Raw genomic sequence first — 20,541 nt, forward strand, 5'->3', positions numbered from 1 at the left:
AATAATAAACCAATACTGCTGTGTGACCCTCCATCTCACGGTGTCTCCTTTTGTTCGACCATCGGCCAAAGGTTTTGCGACATGCAGCGGGAGTTTTCCACAGAGAGGTGACTCTGACCGAGGGAAAAATTCTCCTCTGCTGAGGTGACTGGCCGAGGGAAAAACCTCCCCCTCGACCACGGTCAGAATACCGAGCAGGAAAAGATAACACTGTCGAGTGTGCCAAAAAGGGCAAAACTGAAGTTGCACAAGCGTCGCGGGAGGACGTGGATTAATATTGGAGCAGCGTTAATATTAGAGTAGGTAGGAAAAGGATGAAACGGGACCCACATTTTGCTTTCTTTTTGCTAAAAAGGTAAGACCTCGTCACGAAAATGCGATAGGGTCTATTTATGATAAGCAATGCACAATAAAACTATCACTAACTAACGTTTCGGCACTCTGGGCAGGTGCACGTGACTGGCTTTCATTCCGCTTTTCACCAGAGGGGTCGCAAATGTGCAAAAAGTTGGTTACTTGTGTTCCGTGCCTTTAACATGTTACATGTTTTTTAATGTACCAATTTTCTTTTTCTTTTTTTATTATTATTGATAAACTCCACCCTTAATGGTCTTGGGGAAATTAACCACATTTATTATTTATACTATTAATTTATTCTGCACCTGATACCTCTGTATTCTCGTTTCTAACTTCAATAAAATGAAGATCATGATCGTAGACTAGACGGCTTGACCCACTCCATTGTGCGTGAGAGGGTCAGTTGGCAGGTCTCTGTGCCCTTCATGTGCTTGTGAAGCGCTGTACCGTGGCCGACCGGAGAACCAAGAATGTTGTTTTGTCCAATTTTAAATACATCGGCGTCGTGCGTACTAGCTTGTTGTAGCTTCGTTCTTGCTAATGCTAAGCCAGTTCGTCACTAATGTCCACCAGCGTCCACGTTTGCAAACTCCCGTTCGTCTGTTGCCAAGAAGTGAGAGGCGGCCAGTATCCACGTTTGAAAGTCTTTCATTTGTAGCGTGAGGCCAACAACTAGGCTCCTGATTTAGTTTAGTTAAGCAGCCAATTATTCCCTTTGCTAGGACGGTGTTTCACACACGCACGCACACACACAAACACGCACACAAAGACACACACATGCTTCCGCGAACGTGCAATCCCCACGTGCAAGGAAGACGTGAGATCCCATTCAAGTGTTCCTCTGAACTAAAAACAATTTTGTATTACAGTTTTTCTCCGTAGATTTGGCACATTTCTTGAAACTGAGATTACATTTTCAAAATATCATGGAAAATTCCCTAAATTAACTTACAATTGGTCTCAACTGAATGGCATTTCTCATTGCTTTCATCAAATTGTCAATGTCTTAGAACATGTCTCAATTGCCTCAGTGGATCTGTGCTAATGGTTGTGTACATTTCGCCTACAGTTAGCACAATCTGCCCACATTTAACACATTTTCAAATTGCTGATCGAGCTGGATTCGTTGTTTTTCAGTCTAATGGCTCTCCTCTCCAAAGCATGTCAGCAGGATTTCAGTGTGTAAATCATAATATGCAAAATCATCTGTTCAATTGTCAAAATTAATCAAGCATATAAATGTACAAATCCCATATATGAATTTCATTAAATATTTGATACATTCATGGCAGTAATTGATAGTCAGGTGAAAGTGAACTTGACTAACGAAGGAGGAGTTTCCTACATCTCAGTAGACCAATCAAACAGTTATGTTAAATTATCTGACATGCTATCCATGATTGTGAATACTGCAGTCATGTGTATATATAGATCTTGAACAATACCAGTGCCATTTGCAATGTGAACATGGAGGCACTTGGCCAAGTAAATCCACAAGGGTTACTTCGAGCTCAAGGAAGAGCAGGAGGTGGAAGAGGAGTGAGAACGGGTGGTGATGGAAAAGGGCGAAGAGGCCGAGCACGAAGGCACCATGCTGTCCCTGATGAAATCCGGGCCACACTCATTGACCATGTCATCAACCATCATTGCACAATGGCTGAGGCAGGCCGCCGAATTCAGCCTAATGTGCCTCGCTCCACAGTATCCTCCATCATTCAAATATTTCGCAGGGAAAACCGGTAGGTACTCGGTCAATGATTACTTGTATGACAGAAATTTGATTTTGACACATAGGTGAGCTGTTTTAGGAGAGATATAAGCTTTTGCAGATGATCCAAAGAGTTGTGCAAAATCATCCAAGTTATTTTTCACAAAAGAACTAAGTGAATGCAGATGAGCCAAAGCAAATGAGAAGGATCTTTGCAGTTGTGACTGTACCGACTCTTTGTTTAGAAAAGGAACTTCTTGGAGTGAAGCATGTGTGAGCAGTTTTGGGATAAATATGCGCTTTTGCTAATGAACTGGTAGGTTGTGCACAAATGTAAGTCTGTTTGGCCAAATGAGTTTGCAGTTTTGAAAATGTCATCTCAGTTTCAATAAATGTGCCAAATCTATGGAGAAAAACTTTAGTGATAAAACTTCAAATCAAAAGGAGCCAATTGCCCAGCTATCTTTTCTTCTGTTTCTAGGTATGGGCTGGTGGGCAGTGATGTTTTGGACAACGTAGCCTACGCTCGAGCTTTTAATACGGATCATCAGACGCAGCTGCTTTATCAGGCATCTGCTATGATGGCCGAGTCCAGGTCAGTTGGGATAAAGGATTTGTGATTTTTTATATATATATATTTTTTATTTTGTGTTATTGGACAACATTTCACGTCATTGTTAAAAAATGATGTTTGACCATTTATTTATTATTTATATTATTTTTATCTTCTTTAGTTAGTTGCTCAGTGGCCTTATAGTAGAGTGTCTGCTCTGAGACTGTGAGGCTGGGTCATACCAAAGACTATAAAAATGCGACCCATTACCCCGCTGCTTGACCACATTAAGGGTTGGAATTGGGGTGTTATATCACCAAATGATTCAATCAGTGGTACTTTAACCTTAACTCTTTTACTGCCCTACGTTATCCAAAAAACAACCCTGACAATACAGCCGATTTTGAGCATTTTAACTAATCTTTCAAGGCAAACAGAATATTGTGTGCTGTGATTACATAAACATGGTGGGTACCACATTAAAGATCGCGTTCCATTCTTTCATTAGAAAAAAAGTATGTTTGTACCTTATCCGTTCTTTAGTAATCACCATTTAAAAATAGGTAATTTGAATGACATTAGGCGAAAATTGAAAAGATAAGGAGAAAACGAGCTTTTTGTGAAAAGATACATTTTCTGCACAATAGTGATTTTGACACTAATATTTTTTGTTTAGTGACACCGTAAACTAGATTTAATGTGACAAAGGCTTTGATCTTTCACGTCATCCTTGAAAACTGTCTATTTCATTAGGTTTGTCATGTTTCATTGCAATTTCATACAACCAGGAGCCCATTGAAAAGAGATACAATGCAGCCATCTGCTGGCCATTTTTAGTGGGTGTTTGTTGTGATTTCACAAGCTCATTGAGCAGGCAGCGCTTTACAACACGTTGCAGTAATCAACAATAGAAAATAGGTTAGTTTCACCCAAATGCTCTGTTTTGGACCAAAATACGTAGAATTCAAGCTTTTTGTGAAACGCTATTATTTCATGCACTCTAGTGAATTTGACACCTTTTTTTTCCATGAATGATGCCACAAACACCTAAACAGCGCTTTACTTCTGTAAAACACTACCACCAACAATGAAAACGTGTTTTTTGATAGCAAAATAAGTTTATTTACATTCAACAGTGTTAACAATTTGACAAAACAATTTGGCAAACTATTTACAAATGTGTGCAACTGTGCATGTGTGGTACTATTTACAATTGTGTGGATGTTCCAACTACGCAGTTTTTCTTTTTGTGTGGTATATTGTGTAACACTCCCCTGCGTGCAAGGGGACGCAGCAGAATTTGCACCACAGATTAGTTTCACTGCGATTGCCCCTTCGCGTGCAGAACCTACACTTTCTTGCCCGCCTTTTTTTCCGGGGAGTAGCAGGTATATACTGCATTGTGTGTTTGGCCATGTTGCCATCAAGTCTACTCTCAGGATCATGATACGGTGACCTGGTGTTACGTCTGGCTTCCTCATGTCATTCAGTTCCTATACCGGGTGGTAAGAGATGTTCTGATCCATCTTATCCACTCCATTCATGATGGCATCGTAGTCCAGAACCAGCGTCTTCTCCGTGATCAAACTGTACCCACTCCTCCGATGAATATGCATTGGACTCAGGGTACTCTTCATCGTCCGATTGAACGTCCGCCTGTGCAGAAGTGCTCGGTTGTGCACCACTTTTTCTGCCGTTAGCATCGTTAGCCGGTGAGGCTTTACGACGTGATCGAAGCCGCCGCGTCAACGCTTCCTACTTCGGCGTCAACCTCGGAGTCACCATCATCATCATCATCATCAATGTGCTCTTTAGCACTGGTCGATGTTTTTTGTCTTTGAAAAAAATGCTCAAGCGCGAGCTGCTTGCAACCGGTCGCCATTTTCGCTTCCTCAACCATTCTCCCCTCATCTCCCCGATCTTGTTCAAAGAGAGTCATCGCTGCCATCTAGTGCCCATAAATAGTCATTATATTAACTCGATCTGCTTGATACTTTGAGCACAGCTGGCCAAGGCTTTCCTCCACCCGTTTCCATTAAAAAAAAAACAAAGTTAACGTCTTTTAACGTTTTTGGTGGCACTCATTTGGATTTTACTAAACGTTATTAAACGTTTTTGGCGGTCAAAGAGTTAACAATAGAGACTGCAATGCCATCTAGGAGACCATTCACCAGTATAAACCTACTTACTTCATCTCTATGTACAACAAAATTAATGTTTATGCATCAATATTGCCACCCCTCTTCTTTTCCCAGAGCAGTGAGACGAATATTACACTTTATCAGCCCAGGATTTCCTTAGTTTCTGGTGTTCATCATCTGATAAATGGGTTTCTTGCAAGAAAGCAATTTGGCATTTGAGGTGTTTAAGCTGTAATAATATTTTCTTTTTTTTGACTGGGCTATTCAATCCTCTCACATTGTAACTTATAATATAATAACTTGAACTATATTTAAACAGCAAAAAACACCGTCCGACACGATGTGCTTTATCCACTCCAAAAGGGAGGTGCAAAAACCAAACTGTGAATTAACCAAAACAAAACAGCATTGGAGCTCAGGCTCCTGCAGATCACATATGGAATTAAAGCAAATAAGAAAAAAATATATACAGGTAAGGAAATTTTTTTTTGCTAGTGCTACCTTTTGGAACTAATAAACCAAATTGTGCAAACAATGTCATTGTTCACACCAGCTAAGACTAGCTTTATGTTTTCGAGCATACAGTACCTTAAGATTACCCTTCAGTCACGGAAAGGATAATGAAATGAATGTAAGTCATGGCTTTGGCGGATCTGGAAACTCCAGGCTTTCATTCTTGAAGGTGATTCGGAATCTTGTTGGATAGAACAATCCAAAACACACGTCACGACGCCCCCGCAAAGCTTTCCGTGCATTATCTGTGGTGTAGTCCGGGAAAAAGCTGATCCTTTTCCGTCTCCCTGGCTCTTCTCAAGATGTCCACAGCATCTCCATCGTAGTGCATCTTGGCAGCGATCACTCGGGCCTGTCGTCACCTGGCTTCCTGGGTGCAAGTGTACGGTGCGACCGATCAACTTTGATATCCCTGAAGAACTTGTCTGATGATTTTAGACACTTCATTTGGACTACTGGAGTTTGGATAGTCACCGATGCCCACAATGTGGATGTTTCCATGCCTCATCCTTCCTTCCAAATCTTCACACTTCTCCTGAAGTGATTTTACATCGTTCTGGAGCTCTTTTACCGTGGCTTTCAATTTGGTTACATCATCAGACTATGCAGACATATCATCCTTCACTTCCTGGACGTTTGTTTCGATGCTATTAAAGTCATGCGCCAGGGCGTTTTTAAGTTCCTCTCTTAAGATTTGTGTGATGTCGCCTCTCAAGGTCGTCAGAATCTGAGCTTTGATGTCATCGCCCATGTCCTGAGGTGACAGTGAGCTCTTGGAGTTGTCCGATTCGGCAGCTTGTAGCCTTGCAGTCGACCTGTTGGGCTTCTCAGCAGCGCCGTCGAGCTTAAATTTCTGTAGCTTATCAGCCATGTGCAGAGATGAGCCACATTAGTGAATCCTTGAAGGTTCAAAGTTGTAATACACAAATGTACGTCTTTACTCCATTTTGGCTCGCCGTCCCTCCTCCAGGCTGGAACAGTTTTTGACAACTGTTAAAGCTGATCGGTTTAATAGTTTCAGTTCTGTCCGTCCACGCTCCCCCAGCCTCGGTGCGCGCCCAGCCTCGGTGCGCGCCCAGCCTCGGTGCGCGCCCAGCCCCGCTTTGCAACCCAGCTCGACCGACCCAGCCCTTAGAGCCAATCCTTGTCCCGAAGTTACAGATCTGACTTGCCGACTTCCCTTACCCGCCTTGTTTTCTTACATGCTCGAGGCTATTTACCTTGAAGACCTGCTGGGGATATGGGTACGGCCTGGCGCGAGATTTACACCCTCTCCCCCGGATTTTCATGGGCCGGCTCACCGGACGCTGCCGGAACTGTGACGCTTTCCAGGGCGCGGGCCCCTATCTCGAGCGAACCCATTCCAGGGCGCCCTGCCCTTCACACAGAAAGGAGAACTCTCCCTGGGGCTCACACCGGTTTCTCCGGGATCGTTCGCGTTGCCACACTGGGCGCGCGAGGCTCCGGCCCATTCCAGGTTCAGGGATCTGAACCCGATTCCCTTTCGATCTACCGAGGGCGACGTAGGCCACCCCACACTTCGTAACGGCGCTCGCCCATCCCTTAGGACCGACTGACACATGTTCAACTGCTGTTCACATGGAGAATTAAGGACGCATCTGTCGAGGAAGGACGCATCTGTAATGACTATCATAATCAATATATATGACTGATGCGTATAGTAAGAATCGATGGGGACGGGTTACTAATAAGCCATGGCTTCTACCCGTCAGCCCTTCTTTCGGATGTCAATGTTGCAAATAATATGATGTGATTGATGTAGTAACCTGTAATAATGTGTCCGAAAGGAAAAAATTAATAAAACTAAGCAAAACCCTTCTCCACTTCGGCCTTCAAAGCTCTCGTTTGAATATTTGCTACTACCACCAAGATCTGCACCCGCGGCGGCTCCACCCGGGCCCGCGCCCGAGGCTTCCGTGCGGCCCTTCTACTCGTTGCGGCTAATCGTCCCTGTATTGCCTGCGGCGGCCGGGTGTGGGCCCGACGCTTCAGCGCCATCTTCAGTCTTTCAATGTCTCTACAGCTCCTCGGACCACATCTATCTTGTGTAGGTGGTGGCTGGTTGGCTGTGTACTAAAGGCTTGTACACAGGGAGAACATACACAAAATAATGGTCGGATCTCCCCAGAGGAGGAAGGGGTGAGGATGTGTATGCCTCCTTGATGTTGGCATAAAAGAGATCAAGGGTCTCAGGGGTCTTATTTCCTCTGGTGTGGCAGATGACATACTGTCTGAAAGTTGGCAATGTAGGAGGAGGGCTTGTGGATGCTGTTAGCAGCCTGCTCACAGCCAAGTGGAGAGCTTTGCTGGCCGTGTTAGCCTTTGCAGAGAGGCGAACATATGCTACGATTGCGAGGACATGCGAGAGTTCCCTCGGCAGATAGTATGGCCGCATACTAACTGCCAGCAGTTCAATGTCTCTACTGCAGAGTATATTAATATGGCTGGGGTTGTACCACTTATCATTCACAAACCCAGCAAGCCCCCCTTCCTTCTTCTTACCGCTGTCTCGCTCATAAGCTGGAATGGCAAGCACATGAACTATCCTGATTTTTATTGGTTAAATGTGAAATTAAATGTAACATATAAGGTGAAATATCTTGGACACATCATCACTGACAATATGGTAGATGATCATATCTACAGGCAATGTAGGATATTGTATGCCCAGGTTAATACACTGCTGCGCAAGTTTGGTTCATGTTCTGATGATGTAAAGTTGTTCCTGTTTAAATCATATTGTACACCTTTGTATACAGCTCACCTTTGGCATAGTTATAAAAAAGCAAGTATTTACAGGCTTCAGGTGGCCTATAACGATGCTCTGCGAGTGCTTTTAACTCTTTGACCGCCATAAACGTTATAAAACGTTTAGTATAAACCTACGGAAGGGTGCCGAGGACGTTAAAAGACGTTCACTATGTTATTATTTTTATCTTTTTGGAAACTGGTGGATGAAAGCCTTGGGCAGCTGTGCTGAAAGTATCAGGCAGATCTAGTTAATATAATGACTCGTTTTGGCCCCTAGATGGCAGCGATGACTCTTTGCACAAGGTTGGGTGGCCGCCCACCGTGGGCGTCAGTAGAAGACGTGAGGCGGAGCTAGAGTGTTGAGACAATGCCTGATGATGCAACAATGGCTGATCAAGCAACCGGTTGCAAGCAGCTCACGCTTGAGCATTTTTTTCAAAGACGGAAAGCATCGATCAATACTAAAAAGCGCATTGATGTCGACGATGATGATGACTCCGAGCTTGACGCCAAAGTTGGAAGCCTTGACGCGACCGTTATGATCACGTAGTAATCCTCACCGGCTAGCGCTGCTAACGCCGGAAAACGTGCAGCACAATCGACCGGGCACAAGCAGAAATTCGATCGGGCGAAGGAGAGTTGTCGAAAAGCATCGACCAATGCACCTTGATGATGATGATGATGGTGAAACCCGAAGTTGACGCCACAGTTGGACGCGGCCTTTATTCTTACGTCATAAAGCCGCTAGCGATGCTAACGCCGGAAAACGCGAAGCAAAGCCGAGCGGACTTTCGATCGGACGATGGAGAGTACCCCGAGTCCAATGCATATTCATCGGAGGAGCGGGTACAGTCTGATCACGGAGAAGACACTGGTTCTGGACTACGATGCCACCATGAATGGAGTGGATAAGATGGATCAGAACATCTCTTACCACCCGGTATAGCAACTGAAGGACATGAGGAAGCCAGACGTAACACCACCGTAATGTAACCGTAACAAATATCCTGATATTAGACTTTATGGCAACACACACTGCAGTATATACTTGCTATTCCCCGGAAAAAACGGCCGGCAAGAAAGTGTAGCTTCTGCACGCGAAGAGGCAATCGCAGTCAAACTAATCTGTTGTGCAAATCATGTTGCGTCTCCTTGCACGCAGGGGAGTGTTTCACAAAAAGAAAAACTATCGTTGAAACATCCACATATTTGTAAATAGCACCACAGTTGCACACATTTGTAAATAGTTTGTCAAATTGTTGTCAAATTGTTACACTGTTGAATGTAAATAAACGTATTTTGCTATCAAAAAACACTTTTTCATTCTTGGTGGTAGTATTTTATAGAAGTAAAGCACTATTTAGGTGTTTGTGGCATCATTCATGGACAAAAAGAAGTGTAAAATTCACTCGAGTGCATGAAATAATATCGTTTCACTAAAAGCTTGATTTCTCCGTATTTTGGTCCAAAACAAGCGAAATCGGGTGAAACTAACCATTTTCTATTGTTGATTACTAAAGAACGGAATAAGGTAGAAACAAACTTTTTTTTCTGATGAAAGATGAAAGTTCAATCTTTCATTTGGTAGTATGTGTGTTTCCGTAGTCCAAACAGAACATTTTCTGTGGACCTTGAAAGATCAGTCAAAATGCTTAAATCGGCTGGCACTGACGGCATCCCTTTTCTGAAAACGTCTGACAGTCAAAGAGTTAAGAAGGCCACGATGGACTAGTGCAACTGAGATGTTTGTCTCTGCGCGAGTAAACACTTTGCAAGCTGTACTAAGAATTTTAATGTATAGTTTTATTGGTAGACTGGATAAGTCTCAAAATGAAATTTCGGTGTCACACGAATATTGGATGTTGTGCATTTCTCTACCTGTCAAACATATGGAAACACTGGTATGCCTGTCTTCTTAATGTGCAACTGTATTGTTTTAAATCTTTATATTATTTTTGTGTGTGTGCTTGTTTTGTTTGTTTTTAAGAGTGGACCCTGAGTCTTGAATAAAATTGAATTGAATAATACAGGTTGGCATGGCAAAGAGACAGAGGACATGCAACAGGTTAGGATAATAAAGGATAGGGATGGAAGTGTGTTGACAGATACCAGTAGTGTGCTGGGAAGATGGAAAGAGTACTTTGAATAGTTGATGAATGAGGAAAATGAGAGAGAAGCACTCGGTCCTGATGATATACCTGTGGAGATATGGAAGCGTCTAGGAGAGGTAGCAGTAGAATTTTTGACTGGATTGTTAAACAGGATCTTAGATAGTGAGAAGATGCCTGAGGAATCGAGGAGAAGTGTGCTGGTGCCCATTTTTAAGGACAAGGGAGACGTGTGGAGTTGTAGCAACTACAGAGCAATACAACTGATGAGTCGCACAATGAAGCTTTTGGAAATAGATAAAATGAAAGGAAAGGTTTATAAACTGTAGTGAGATCAGCGATGTTGTTTGGTCTGGAGACAGTGCCACTGAGTAAAAGACAGGCAGAGCTAGAGGTGGCAGAGATGAAGATGCTGAGGTTCTCTTTGGGAGTGACCAGGATCGACAGAATCAAGAATGAGTACATCGGAGGAACAGCACGTTACAGGCTTTGGAGATAAAGTCAGAGTGGCCAAAGATGGTTTGGACATGTCCAGAGGAGAGATAGTGAGTATATGGGCAGAAGGATGCTGAATTTCCAAATACCAAGCAGGTCTAGAACATAGATGTCAAACTCCGGTCCTGCAGGTTTTGGATGTTCCCCTCTCCAACACAGCTGGTATATGATCAGCTCATCAGCAAGCTCTGCATATGCCTGATAACGATCCTGCTGATTGGAATCAGCTTACGTTGGAAGAGGGAAACCGGCAACACCTGCAGGATTGCGGCCCTCGAGGACCGGAGTTTGACACCTATGGTCTAGAGGAAGACCAAAGATGAGTTTTACGGATGTAGTTAAAGACGACATGAAGGTAGTTGGTGTGAGAGCAGAGGATGCAGAGGACAGGGTTAGATGGAGGCAACTGATTTGCTGTGGTGTGACCCCTGAAGGGAAAAGCCAAAAGGAAAAGAAGAAGATGCTCGTTTGTAATGAAATGTAGACCAGTGATTCTTAACTATTGGGCTGCGCCATCTAGTCCGCCGCAAAGTAATTTCAGTTTAGTAACTCTGGACCACAAGGGCAGCTTTCAATTGAGTCTTTGTACACATGTGATAACCCCCCACGTGTAGAAAAAAAAATCTGTCCACACTGCCACATCTTGCCAGCTGAATTTTCACGGTATTTGTTCACAAATACTACAAAAATCCATCTAGTACTGCTTCTGCTGATTCGTTCGCAACCGACCTTTTTTTAGGTCGGACCAATCAGCCGTTTAGGGCAGGACATGCAGCTGTGACAAAACCAAGAATCGCCGGCTCCGAGGGAAACGAACAGATGAACCTAATGTAACACTAGAGCTTCTGGAAGACGAGTGTATCATGGATCACTCCAAAGGAATGTCATGGGAAAGAAAACAGCATTCCGAGAGGGAAATAACTCCAGCACAACTTTATTGTGTCGTCTCGCTCTCGAGTCACAACAATGGTCTCAATCGCTCCCCTTCCTTTTTATGTATCTTTCCGCCAATTGCGCTCATTTACAATAGTTCCGTCCCCCCAAATCAGAAACAAAATAGATTCCCACAAATGCATATATCAATGTAAAAATAAATCATTTTACATTAACAAAGACGAATAGACGCTGCAAGTATCTGGTAAAGATACCTATGGCGCGGGATTCAAACAGCAGACACTGGTTGCTGGACGACCCTCAACCTCTTGAGCCACGGCCACTCTACCTCCTGAACCACGGTCGCCCATTAATGGAGTATAATTAATGGAATATATCCATTTTCCCAACTCAAGAAATTGTAATGATGTTGCAGTAGTACAATCAGCTGTTTTTTCATCCTTGTACCAAAAGTAAAAAAAAAAAAACATTGGCCTTTTTGGCACCCCTGCACATGAAATGAACTTTTTCATTTTTCTGTTCTTGTTTGTGTTTGTTGATAGATATGCTCTGCTAATAGTCGACAGTGCCACAGCTCTTTATAGAACAGACTACTCGGGCAGAGGTGAGCTTTCAGCCAGACAAGGACACTTGGGACGCTTTCTTCGCATGCTGCTCAGGCTGGCTGATGAGGTATGTATCTTCTTTTTTTTAATATATATATATATATATATAGATAGTATTCACTGATGTCACAGGATCGCGAGCCCGCCCCTTATGTTGGGGCAACTTCCCAGCGGACTCAGCTGTGTTTGTATTGTGTTTACACTAAATGTTCTTTTGTTATTGATGATGATGAATGTCACCCCCAGCTTCCTCTAACGTTACTTGTGTAAGCAAGACGTATGCGGAAGATTTAGCTCAACACTCATTGCAGCGGTACACGTTGATACGTTTGATTAGTGAATCGCTTAGATTACAAACATTAGCTGATAGTGCCGGGACCGGACAACATGGCAACATATGCTCTCAGGTAGGATGGCTCACAAAACACGGACATTCTTGCGTCTTCTGTACTTTCGGCTTTTATTGTTTGCTATGTGCATTTTCAATTGTGAATTTGCGGTGAAGAATTTTGGCAAGTTAGCTAGTTCCCCGACCGTGCTAGCCGCGCTAGCATGTTACAACAAAAACAAAAACATTGTTGATTCATCACTTATTTTCGTACATTTTAACAACAATTTCAACTTTTGGGCTGCTGGAAAAGGAAAATAAGAGACTTTAAGGAGGGTATTTATAGAAATCTCAAAATCGAACATCTTGACCACCAGATCTGTTTTTAGCCAGAGCTAGCCACGGCTAGCAGCTCACATATATCACGATGACTTTAAGGTAAAAGCATTGTATGATAAAAGCAACACACTTTGGTAGACTTTGTCTGTTGGAAATCCTTTTGATGTATCTTTGCAATTCTGGACACCTCTTTGTCCGTTCCCATTTTACATTATTCCATGGACCCGTGAATGGCATACAGTGCGATGTGGGGCAAATGACGTTGTGTGAATACTATCTAGAAGCTTCGTTTCACATCTTTGTTCGCCCTATTTTTGTACCATTGTGAAGCGGTTTGTGAAAATCCAGAATGAATCAACGTAACTTGTAGTAAGCAAACACGAGCGCTCCTCAGCATTTGCTTGCGTTGTCTCGTTGCCATTTGCCACACACAACGCCTGCTGGGTCGATGGGGGTCGGTGGCGTCATGTAAATACTATGTATACTTAACCCACTTTGTTTTAAGATCATCAAACAAACTAAAATGTCGGAGAGAGAGTGCAAGTTAAAACAAAATGTTTTGAAAAAGTGATTTCATTTATTAAGGGGAAAAAAACTTCAAAGATACCTGGCCCTGTGTGGAAAGATTACTTGCCCCCAAAACCTAATACCTTAGTTGGCTTCACCCACTCTTGCAGAATTGCTTTGACTCTGCAACACTGGAGTGTTTTGGAGCATGAACAATGCCCTTTTGAGGTCATGCCACAGCATTTCAACCAGATTCAAGACCGGATTTTGACAAAGCCATTCTGATTCTGATATACAATGGTACCTCAGGCCCAAATTTGGTCAGCAGAGAGGTCTAAATTTAGCTGATGTCTTACTGTATGGATGTGTCTATTCTGATATGTGGTCAGCACCTTGTGTTCTTATTAGTGTTGTACAGGATACCGATACCAGTACCGTACCTCGATGTTTCGGCGTCAAAAATGGCTCTGTATCATTTTTTTTAGCAGCAGTATCTAAAAAAATATGTCTTCAAGCACTGAAGCACTCGCTGCCCGTCCACTCCTGGTTGCGCAGCATGACGCGCCAAGTGTCATGGAGCTTTTTTGCTTACATGGGCGACAGCCACGACAACCCAATCGACATGACAAAGCCTGTCTGTAAGCAATGCGACGCCACTACCTACACATATTTTCAATAAAAACGTGAAGAACACACGTGTGGTTTTCCATTTTCAGTTTTAGAAACATTTTGTAACGATAGAAAAATGTTTATCGCAGACAAGCAGAAGAAAAAGCAACAGTCACTCGCGTTCTGCAGTGGACTTGAGGTGCGTTCAATGAACAGGCACACAGTAGGAAATGCTCCTCTGTTAGTGCGACAGGTGAAGCTTTGTATCCTCTCTATAACAGAATCCGGGTGTCCCTTTCTTGGCCATGTCCTCCGTGGCCTCCCCTGCCGAATTATACAACACGGTTCCATCTGCATAAAATACTCTAATAATTAATGGAATATATCCATTTTCTCAACTGAAGAAATTGTAATGATGTTGCAGTAGTACAATCAGCTGTTTTTTTTCATCCCTGTACCAAAAGTAAAAAAAAAAAAACATTGGCCTTTTGACTTTTAATATCGTGACATGACTGCGGTATTGCTGTAATCGTTACATCCCTAGTTAATACATAATTTAATAAGGAAGTGGGGGGGGGTGGATGGATGGAAATTATTATTGTGTAAATGAGCAGCCAAAATTGCAGTTATTCTGTTATTCAAAACTCACTTGCACCATAGATAAAGTCGCACTTATATTGTCAAAATAATTTATGTGATCTATTGTACAACTTAAGTCTTTTATAGTCGACTTTTAATCTTTTTCCCAACCTGTCCCCACAACAGTTTGGCGTTGCTGTGGTAATTACAAACCAAGTGGTTGCACAGGTAGATGGTGCTGCCATGTTCTCTGCTGATCCAAAGAAGCCAATAGGCGGAAACATTCTGGCTCATGCGTCCACTACACGGTAGGTGTTAGCGTTAATTCCTAATGTAGTCACATTTGCAAGCACTGCAGTTCAATTACAATTGCCATTGTCTGAATAGGTAGGTACTATTAAAAGGATACTTAACAATCAAGAAAAAAAAAGATTCTTGACTCATAGAGCTATTTTCAGCAGTAATTTTTTTTTATTTTGTCCAGAATGAATTTGATAACTACATTATTTTTTGTATACAATTAATACATTTAAAAAAATAAAAATTCCACTTGCTGTCAACTGAAGATGACATCAACTGTGCTGAGGAAGTAGATAACGACCAATATGGCTCAGTTAGCTGACCAAATGATGGCTCAGTTAGTTGACCAAATGATTGGTCGTTACCTACTTTCTCAGCACAGTTTATGTCATCTTCAGTTGACAGCACGTGGAAAAATTTGTTAAAAATTAAATAAAATTTTACATGGATAATAATGAAGTTATAAAATTCATTCTAGACAAAATATTAACTTTTTACTGCTGAAAATGGCTGAATGAGTCAAGTTTTCCTTTAATAGTTAGACCATAATTACACTACAAACTATGATCCTAAAATAGTTCCTTGTTATTTCCAAAAAACAACAACACATTTTTTGTTGACCAGCTCATTGTTTTTGTACCCAAACAACTAGTGGTGCAACGGATAACAAGTCACGAATCGAATTGTTTTTCAAAATTTTTTTTAATTAAATCAGATAAATAGAATTTTGTCTTCATTTAATTTATAAAATGCTTTTGCCCATTAAATTTCAAAAAATATATATAAATTCAAAATATCTAATATGGACATTAGGATTTAGGAACACAACTTTCACCATGTATGTTAATAAATCCATTAAATGTAATATTGTAACACACATGACCTTTGCAATAGATGGAATAATGTAATGTATAACAGTTGAGATCATAAAGGAAAAAATTTAAAATGTTATTATAAGTTGTGTGTATCAGACATCTGGTTCAAGCATCGAAACTTTTACTGAATGGACTGACAAATTGTTTTCTTCTGTCAATCATAAAACTATTTTTATCTGTGGGGACTTTAAAAATAGATTTGTTAAATCCAACCAAACTCAAATTTATTGATTGATGATTTCACAAACACAGTACAGTTTAGCTCTTTATCCAACAATAACAAAACCAAGCAGAATAACGTCACACAATGCCACTATTATTGACAATATCTTTACAATTATTATGGAGACATGTCACCAGTGGCCTGTTTATTTGTGACATTACTGATCACTTACCTGTTTTTGCCTTGTATGACTGCAAATTCAAGAAAGTAAAAGATTCCCTGGAATTTATAGTAAAGCGATTAATAAGCGAGGAAACAATCTGTGCACTGAATAATAGTTTAGCGCATCAAAACTGGGATCTCGTTTATAAGAGTTACATGTTGACGGTGCATAAAGTGTATTTGTTGACATATTTACCTTGCTGTATAATAAACACTGTCCTCTGATTAAAACCTGTATAAAGAGGAAACTTAAAAGGAGTCCTTGGCTCACAAAATGAATAGTTAATGCTTGCAAGAAGAAACAACCTTTACAGTTTCTCAAGGCAAAAACAAAAGAAGCAGAACAAATATATAAATGTTACAGAAAATAAATTAACTGACATTATAAGAACAAGCAAGCAGCTGTACTATAAGAAACAGCTGTACGATAATCAAAACAATATAAAAGGTATTTTGGATACATTAAATAGTTTAATCAAACAAGGAGTCTCTAAATGTTCATACCCTGATTATTTTCTTGATGAAAAAGGTGAGATCTATAACATGCATGAGATTGTGAACAGTTTTAATCTTTTTGTAAATGGTGGCCCTAACTTGGCTGCAAAAATTCCATCCCATAAAGCCAAAACATGTGATACATCCATTAAACTGAATTCAGTGTCGCTTTTTCTCTCACCTACGGATAAGCAAGAAGTAATAAGTACGGTAATGAAATGTAAGAGTAAGTTATCTACAGATTTTCATGATATCAATATGGCATTAGTAAAAAAAAAAAGATATTTCTAATATTGTTAAGCCCTTAACATATATCGATAATGTATACTTTCAGTCTGGCCGTTTTCCCAAGAATATGAAAATTGCAAAGTAATACCTCTTTTTAAGAATGATAATCAACACAGTTTCACCAACTATAGACCAATTTCTCTATTGCCTCCAGTTTTCAAAAAATTATTGAAAAACTTTTCAATTCTCGACTTGAGAAGAAACTATTAAGTGCATTTGACTGTTTAATAATGGGGGATTTCGTCTTTGTGCTTGGAGTTTTTCACTCTGGAGCCGGAGTCATATTCATGAAATTACTGAATAGCTTGCCACTACGATAGTCATTTGTTCCATGCTAGTAAACATAGTAACATAACATCATCACAGCGTTTCAATATAGAACAGACTATTTAAAAATAAGTCAGTTAGCATGATGAACAAGTTTTACCTTTGCATTACGAGGTATACTGTCCCCCCCGGTGTGAGTGTAGCATCTCGTCCCAGTGACGCAGCCAGCGACAAGCTTTTGAATCAGAAGGAGAAGAGACGGCATTGACTACATAATGATATAGATCGTGCGCTGTGGATTCCGGCAAAGTCGACGATTTGATTAACTTGGTAAAAACAGCATGCAACAGAATGTAAGGGGCTGTTTTCAAACTAGCGATCTCCAACTTAAGTAAATATCGCGCTCTGAGTCCCGACTAAATGTGCAACTTCGACTGACAGGCGAACTTTGGTTGAAGTAGTAGATTCCATGGCTCTTTGGGCAATAATAACTTTTAATTTGTAAAATAACAGTCGCTAAGTCGCTCCGGGTCATGTCCAATTCCATTCAACACTCATTTCCTTCCACCGTCCGTCATAGGGCAGTCACGTGATCACGTGACGTCGGTGCAAATGGTCATTAGAAGAGATTATCCTTTGGATCAGAAAAAATATGCTGTTGGTATTTCAAAAAAGCTTTTGATACAATCAATCATTCAATCCTACTTAATAAGCTTGAAAAATATGGAATTCGGGGAGTGTCTGGACGATGGCTAAAAAGCTATTTAAAGGATATGTCAAAATAGGGCAATATACATCTAATAAACTTAATATTTCTTGTGGGGTCCCCCAGGGGTCTGTGCTGCGGCCAGAACTCTTTAATTTGTATATTAATGATATATTTAATGTATCCCAAGTACTAAAATGTATTCTTTTTGCTGATGATACCAATATTTTTATAGTAGTGATAATTATAATGAGCTCATAACTACAATAAACCATGAGTTATGTATATTGAAAAAATGGAAGGACATGAATAAATGATCTTTAAATATAAGCAAAACTAAAGCAATGCTGTTTGGTAATCGAAAAATGGATTTGTTCAGTCACAATATATTGAGAATTCCTTGTGTTAAGATGACATCAGTGCTTTCTTTCTGTGTAAATATGTGATTGCTTCTTCTTTACCATTATTGGTATTTTGTTCATTATCATTGTTGGTATATCGTTTATTACCATTACTGTCCTACCAGTGTTAGTATTGTTTACTTCCCACATTTGTGTATTTGTGTTAAAATTGTAACACTTATTGTTTCTTATAGTAATGCCACCATGCTAAATCATTTGTATTCTCAATTTTTTCCTTGGTTATTTAATAATTATTGCTCTCTGGGTACTTGTTATTATTCAGTCTTAAGGTTAAGTAGCAGTGTAGCTTGGAATTTTGAAAGGGAGAATGGGGTGGGATTAAATAAATTTTCTTCTTCCCATTCCCTTTCAGGCAGAATTGGACTTTATCCTTTTGTTGTTGATGTTTTTTTCTCTCTCTTTTTTTTTTGCAGATTTTTCTCCTTGTGGAGCTTGACACTGACTGTGTGCTGTGTTGTTGCCTAAAACAAAAAATAAATGAATGAATTTTAAGTGCAATATAATTATTTTATACATGGTCCAAGTATAAAATAACAAGGTATCCTGCCTTACGTTATATTTCACTTGTAATGCACTTGAAGTTGTGTTCCTAAAATCCAAATGGCCATATTGGTAATTTTTAATGTTTTTTTTTTTTTTTAAAGCTGGTGTTTTAAAAAATAATTATAAATGAAGGCAAAGTTCTACTTATTTATTTTTAATGATGTAAAATACATCTAAATGTAAGGCACACTCCCTTCGTTTAAACGTAGAGTGTGGATTACAAAGTACCATAGGTCCACAATATTGAAAACAATAAGAAAAGCAAGCGAGCCAAGCAACAGCTGTCAAACTACTGTTTCCAGCCAGGCACCCGATGCTAATGCTAACGGCTAGCTACTAGCCACGAACGCCGTAGACTTGTACCGTATCTTTAAATGACAGCGTAATTAACTTGCGGTTTCTTCGCGCCCCAAATGAGCTATTAATTATACTTTTGGGGTGGCATTATGATAATGGTGGTAGAAAATGTCGATAATGCAAGCCAAAACGTCAAAGGGAAGTAGTCAACTAGCGTTCGCCACTATGCAAGTCAGACTTCAAAATAAAATCCCGCTAAGGCTGTTGCATTGGTGTCAATGTTTTATTTGGCCAGCTTTATTTTGAAGTTTGCCTTAGCGTAGGCGCCATGTGTCGGCGGCTATCCTGACATGTCTGAATGGCGGTGCTTGCCAGCCCAGCTCGCACACGTACACACACGCACAGTGACGCACACAAACCTAATCTTTTTATTCAGGTGGAAGAAGAAAGTATTTTCAAGTCAAAGGGCTCAAGTCGAAGTGAAGTCACAAGTCATTGTTGTTAAAGTTCAAGTCAAGTTGCAAGTCTTTTAACATTTTGTCAAGTAGTCTAAAGCAGGAGTGGGCACACTCGGTCCTCGAGGGCCGGAGTCCTGCAGGTTTTGGATGTTTCTCTCTTCCAACACAGCTGATATATGATCAGCTCATCAGCAAGCTCTGCATAAGCTTGGTAAAGATCCTGTTGATTGGAATCAGCTGTGTTGCAGCAGGGAAACCTCCAAAACCCGCAGGACGCCGGCCCTTGAGGACCGAGTTTGCCCACCACTAGTCTAAAGTCATCAAATTCATGACTCGAGTCCAAGTCACATGATTTGAGTCCACATCTTTGGTAAATACAAATTATAAAGATTATGAATTAGTGTCAGGTCTTTCACAAATGTAAGAAAATACTTTTAAATTCGTGTGAACAGTACATTTCAAGAAAACGGAAAGATGCAAAAAAATATGCCTTTAAAATTCTATTTTCGTATGAATTTATGGGAAAAAGATGTTAAAGTAATCGATTCATGGTTTTATGAATCAATATTAGGCTCGAATAGGAAAATCGATTAGATGACGATTATTCTTTTTTGGGGGGGGTTGTTAAACCCAGCCCTATGTTAATTCACGTCAGGTAGCATTAGTGGACTGTGCATAGCTCTCATATTTGAGGATAGACTGGTATATTTCTCAAGTCTGATCTTATTTTTGGTCAAATATTTCCACGTTTGATGCACCACTGCTAGTATGCTTGGCAGAACCACCACCCATCTCACCTGTTTCTTTCTGTGAGGTAAATGCCAAAAAGATGTGATTCATTATTAGTTAAATCGTCTCTTCAAATCCTACTGCAGACCAAACAATACAGAATTCTCTGGCAAATCTCTGCTAAGTAAAACATTCGACAATATGCTGGTATTTGGCTGCTTGAGACATGAAAAAGACCAGCTTTTAGAAAATCTGAATTGTTTCAAAC

General features: G+C 40.7%; 1 protein-coding gene across 1 annotated transcript in view; it reads left to right on the forward strand.

Moving 5' to 3' along the window:
* The window catches only part of rad51 (RAD51 recombinase), an 80,068-nt gene that overhangs the window by 58,000 nt on the left and 1,527 nt on the right, over positions 1-20,541 (forward strand). The window contains exons 6-8 of the mRNA XM_086061713.1: positions 2,547-2,660; positions 12,084-12,213; positions 14,695-14,816. Coding sequence (XP_085917839.1) covers positions 2,547-2,660; positions 12,084-12,213; positions 14,695-14,816 — 366 coding nt within the window. The remainder of the gene's footprint in view (positions 1-2,546; positions 2,661-12,083; positions 12,214-14,694; positions 14,817-20,541) is intronic.

This window comes from Leptonotus elevatus, chromosome 18 (genome assembly GCF_054856555.1).
Source record: "Leptonotus elevatus isolate MCC_2025b chromosome 18, RoL_Lele_1.0, whole genome shotgun sequence".
NCBI classification, from domain to species: domain Eukaryota; kingdom Metazoa; phylum Chordata; class Actinopteri; order Syngnathiformes; family Syngnathidae; genus Leptonotus; species Leptonotus elevatus.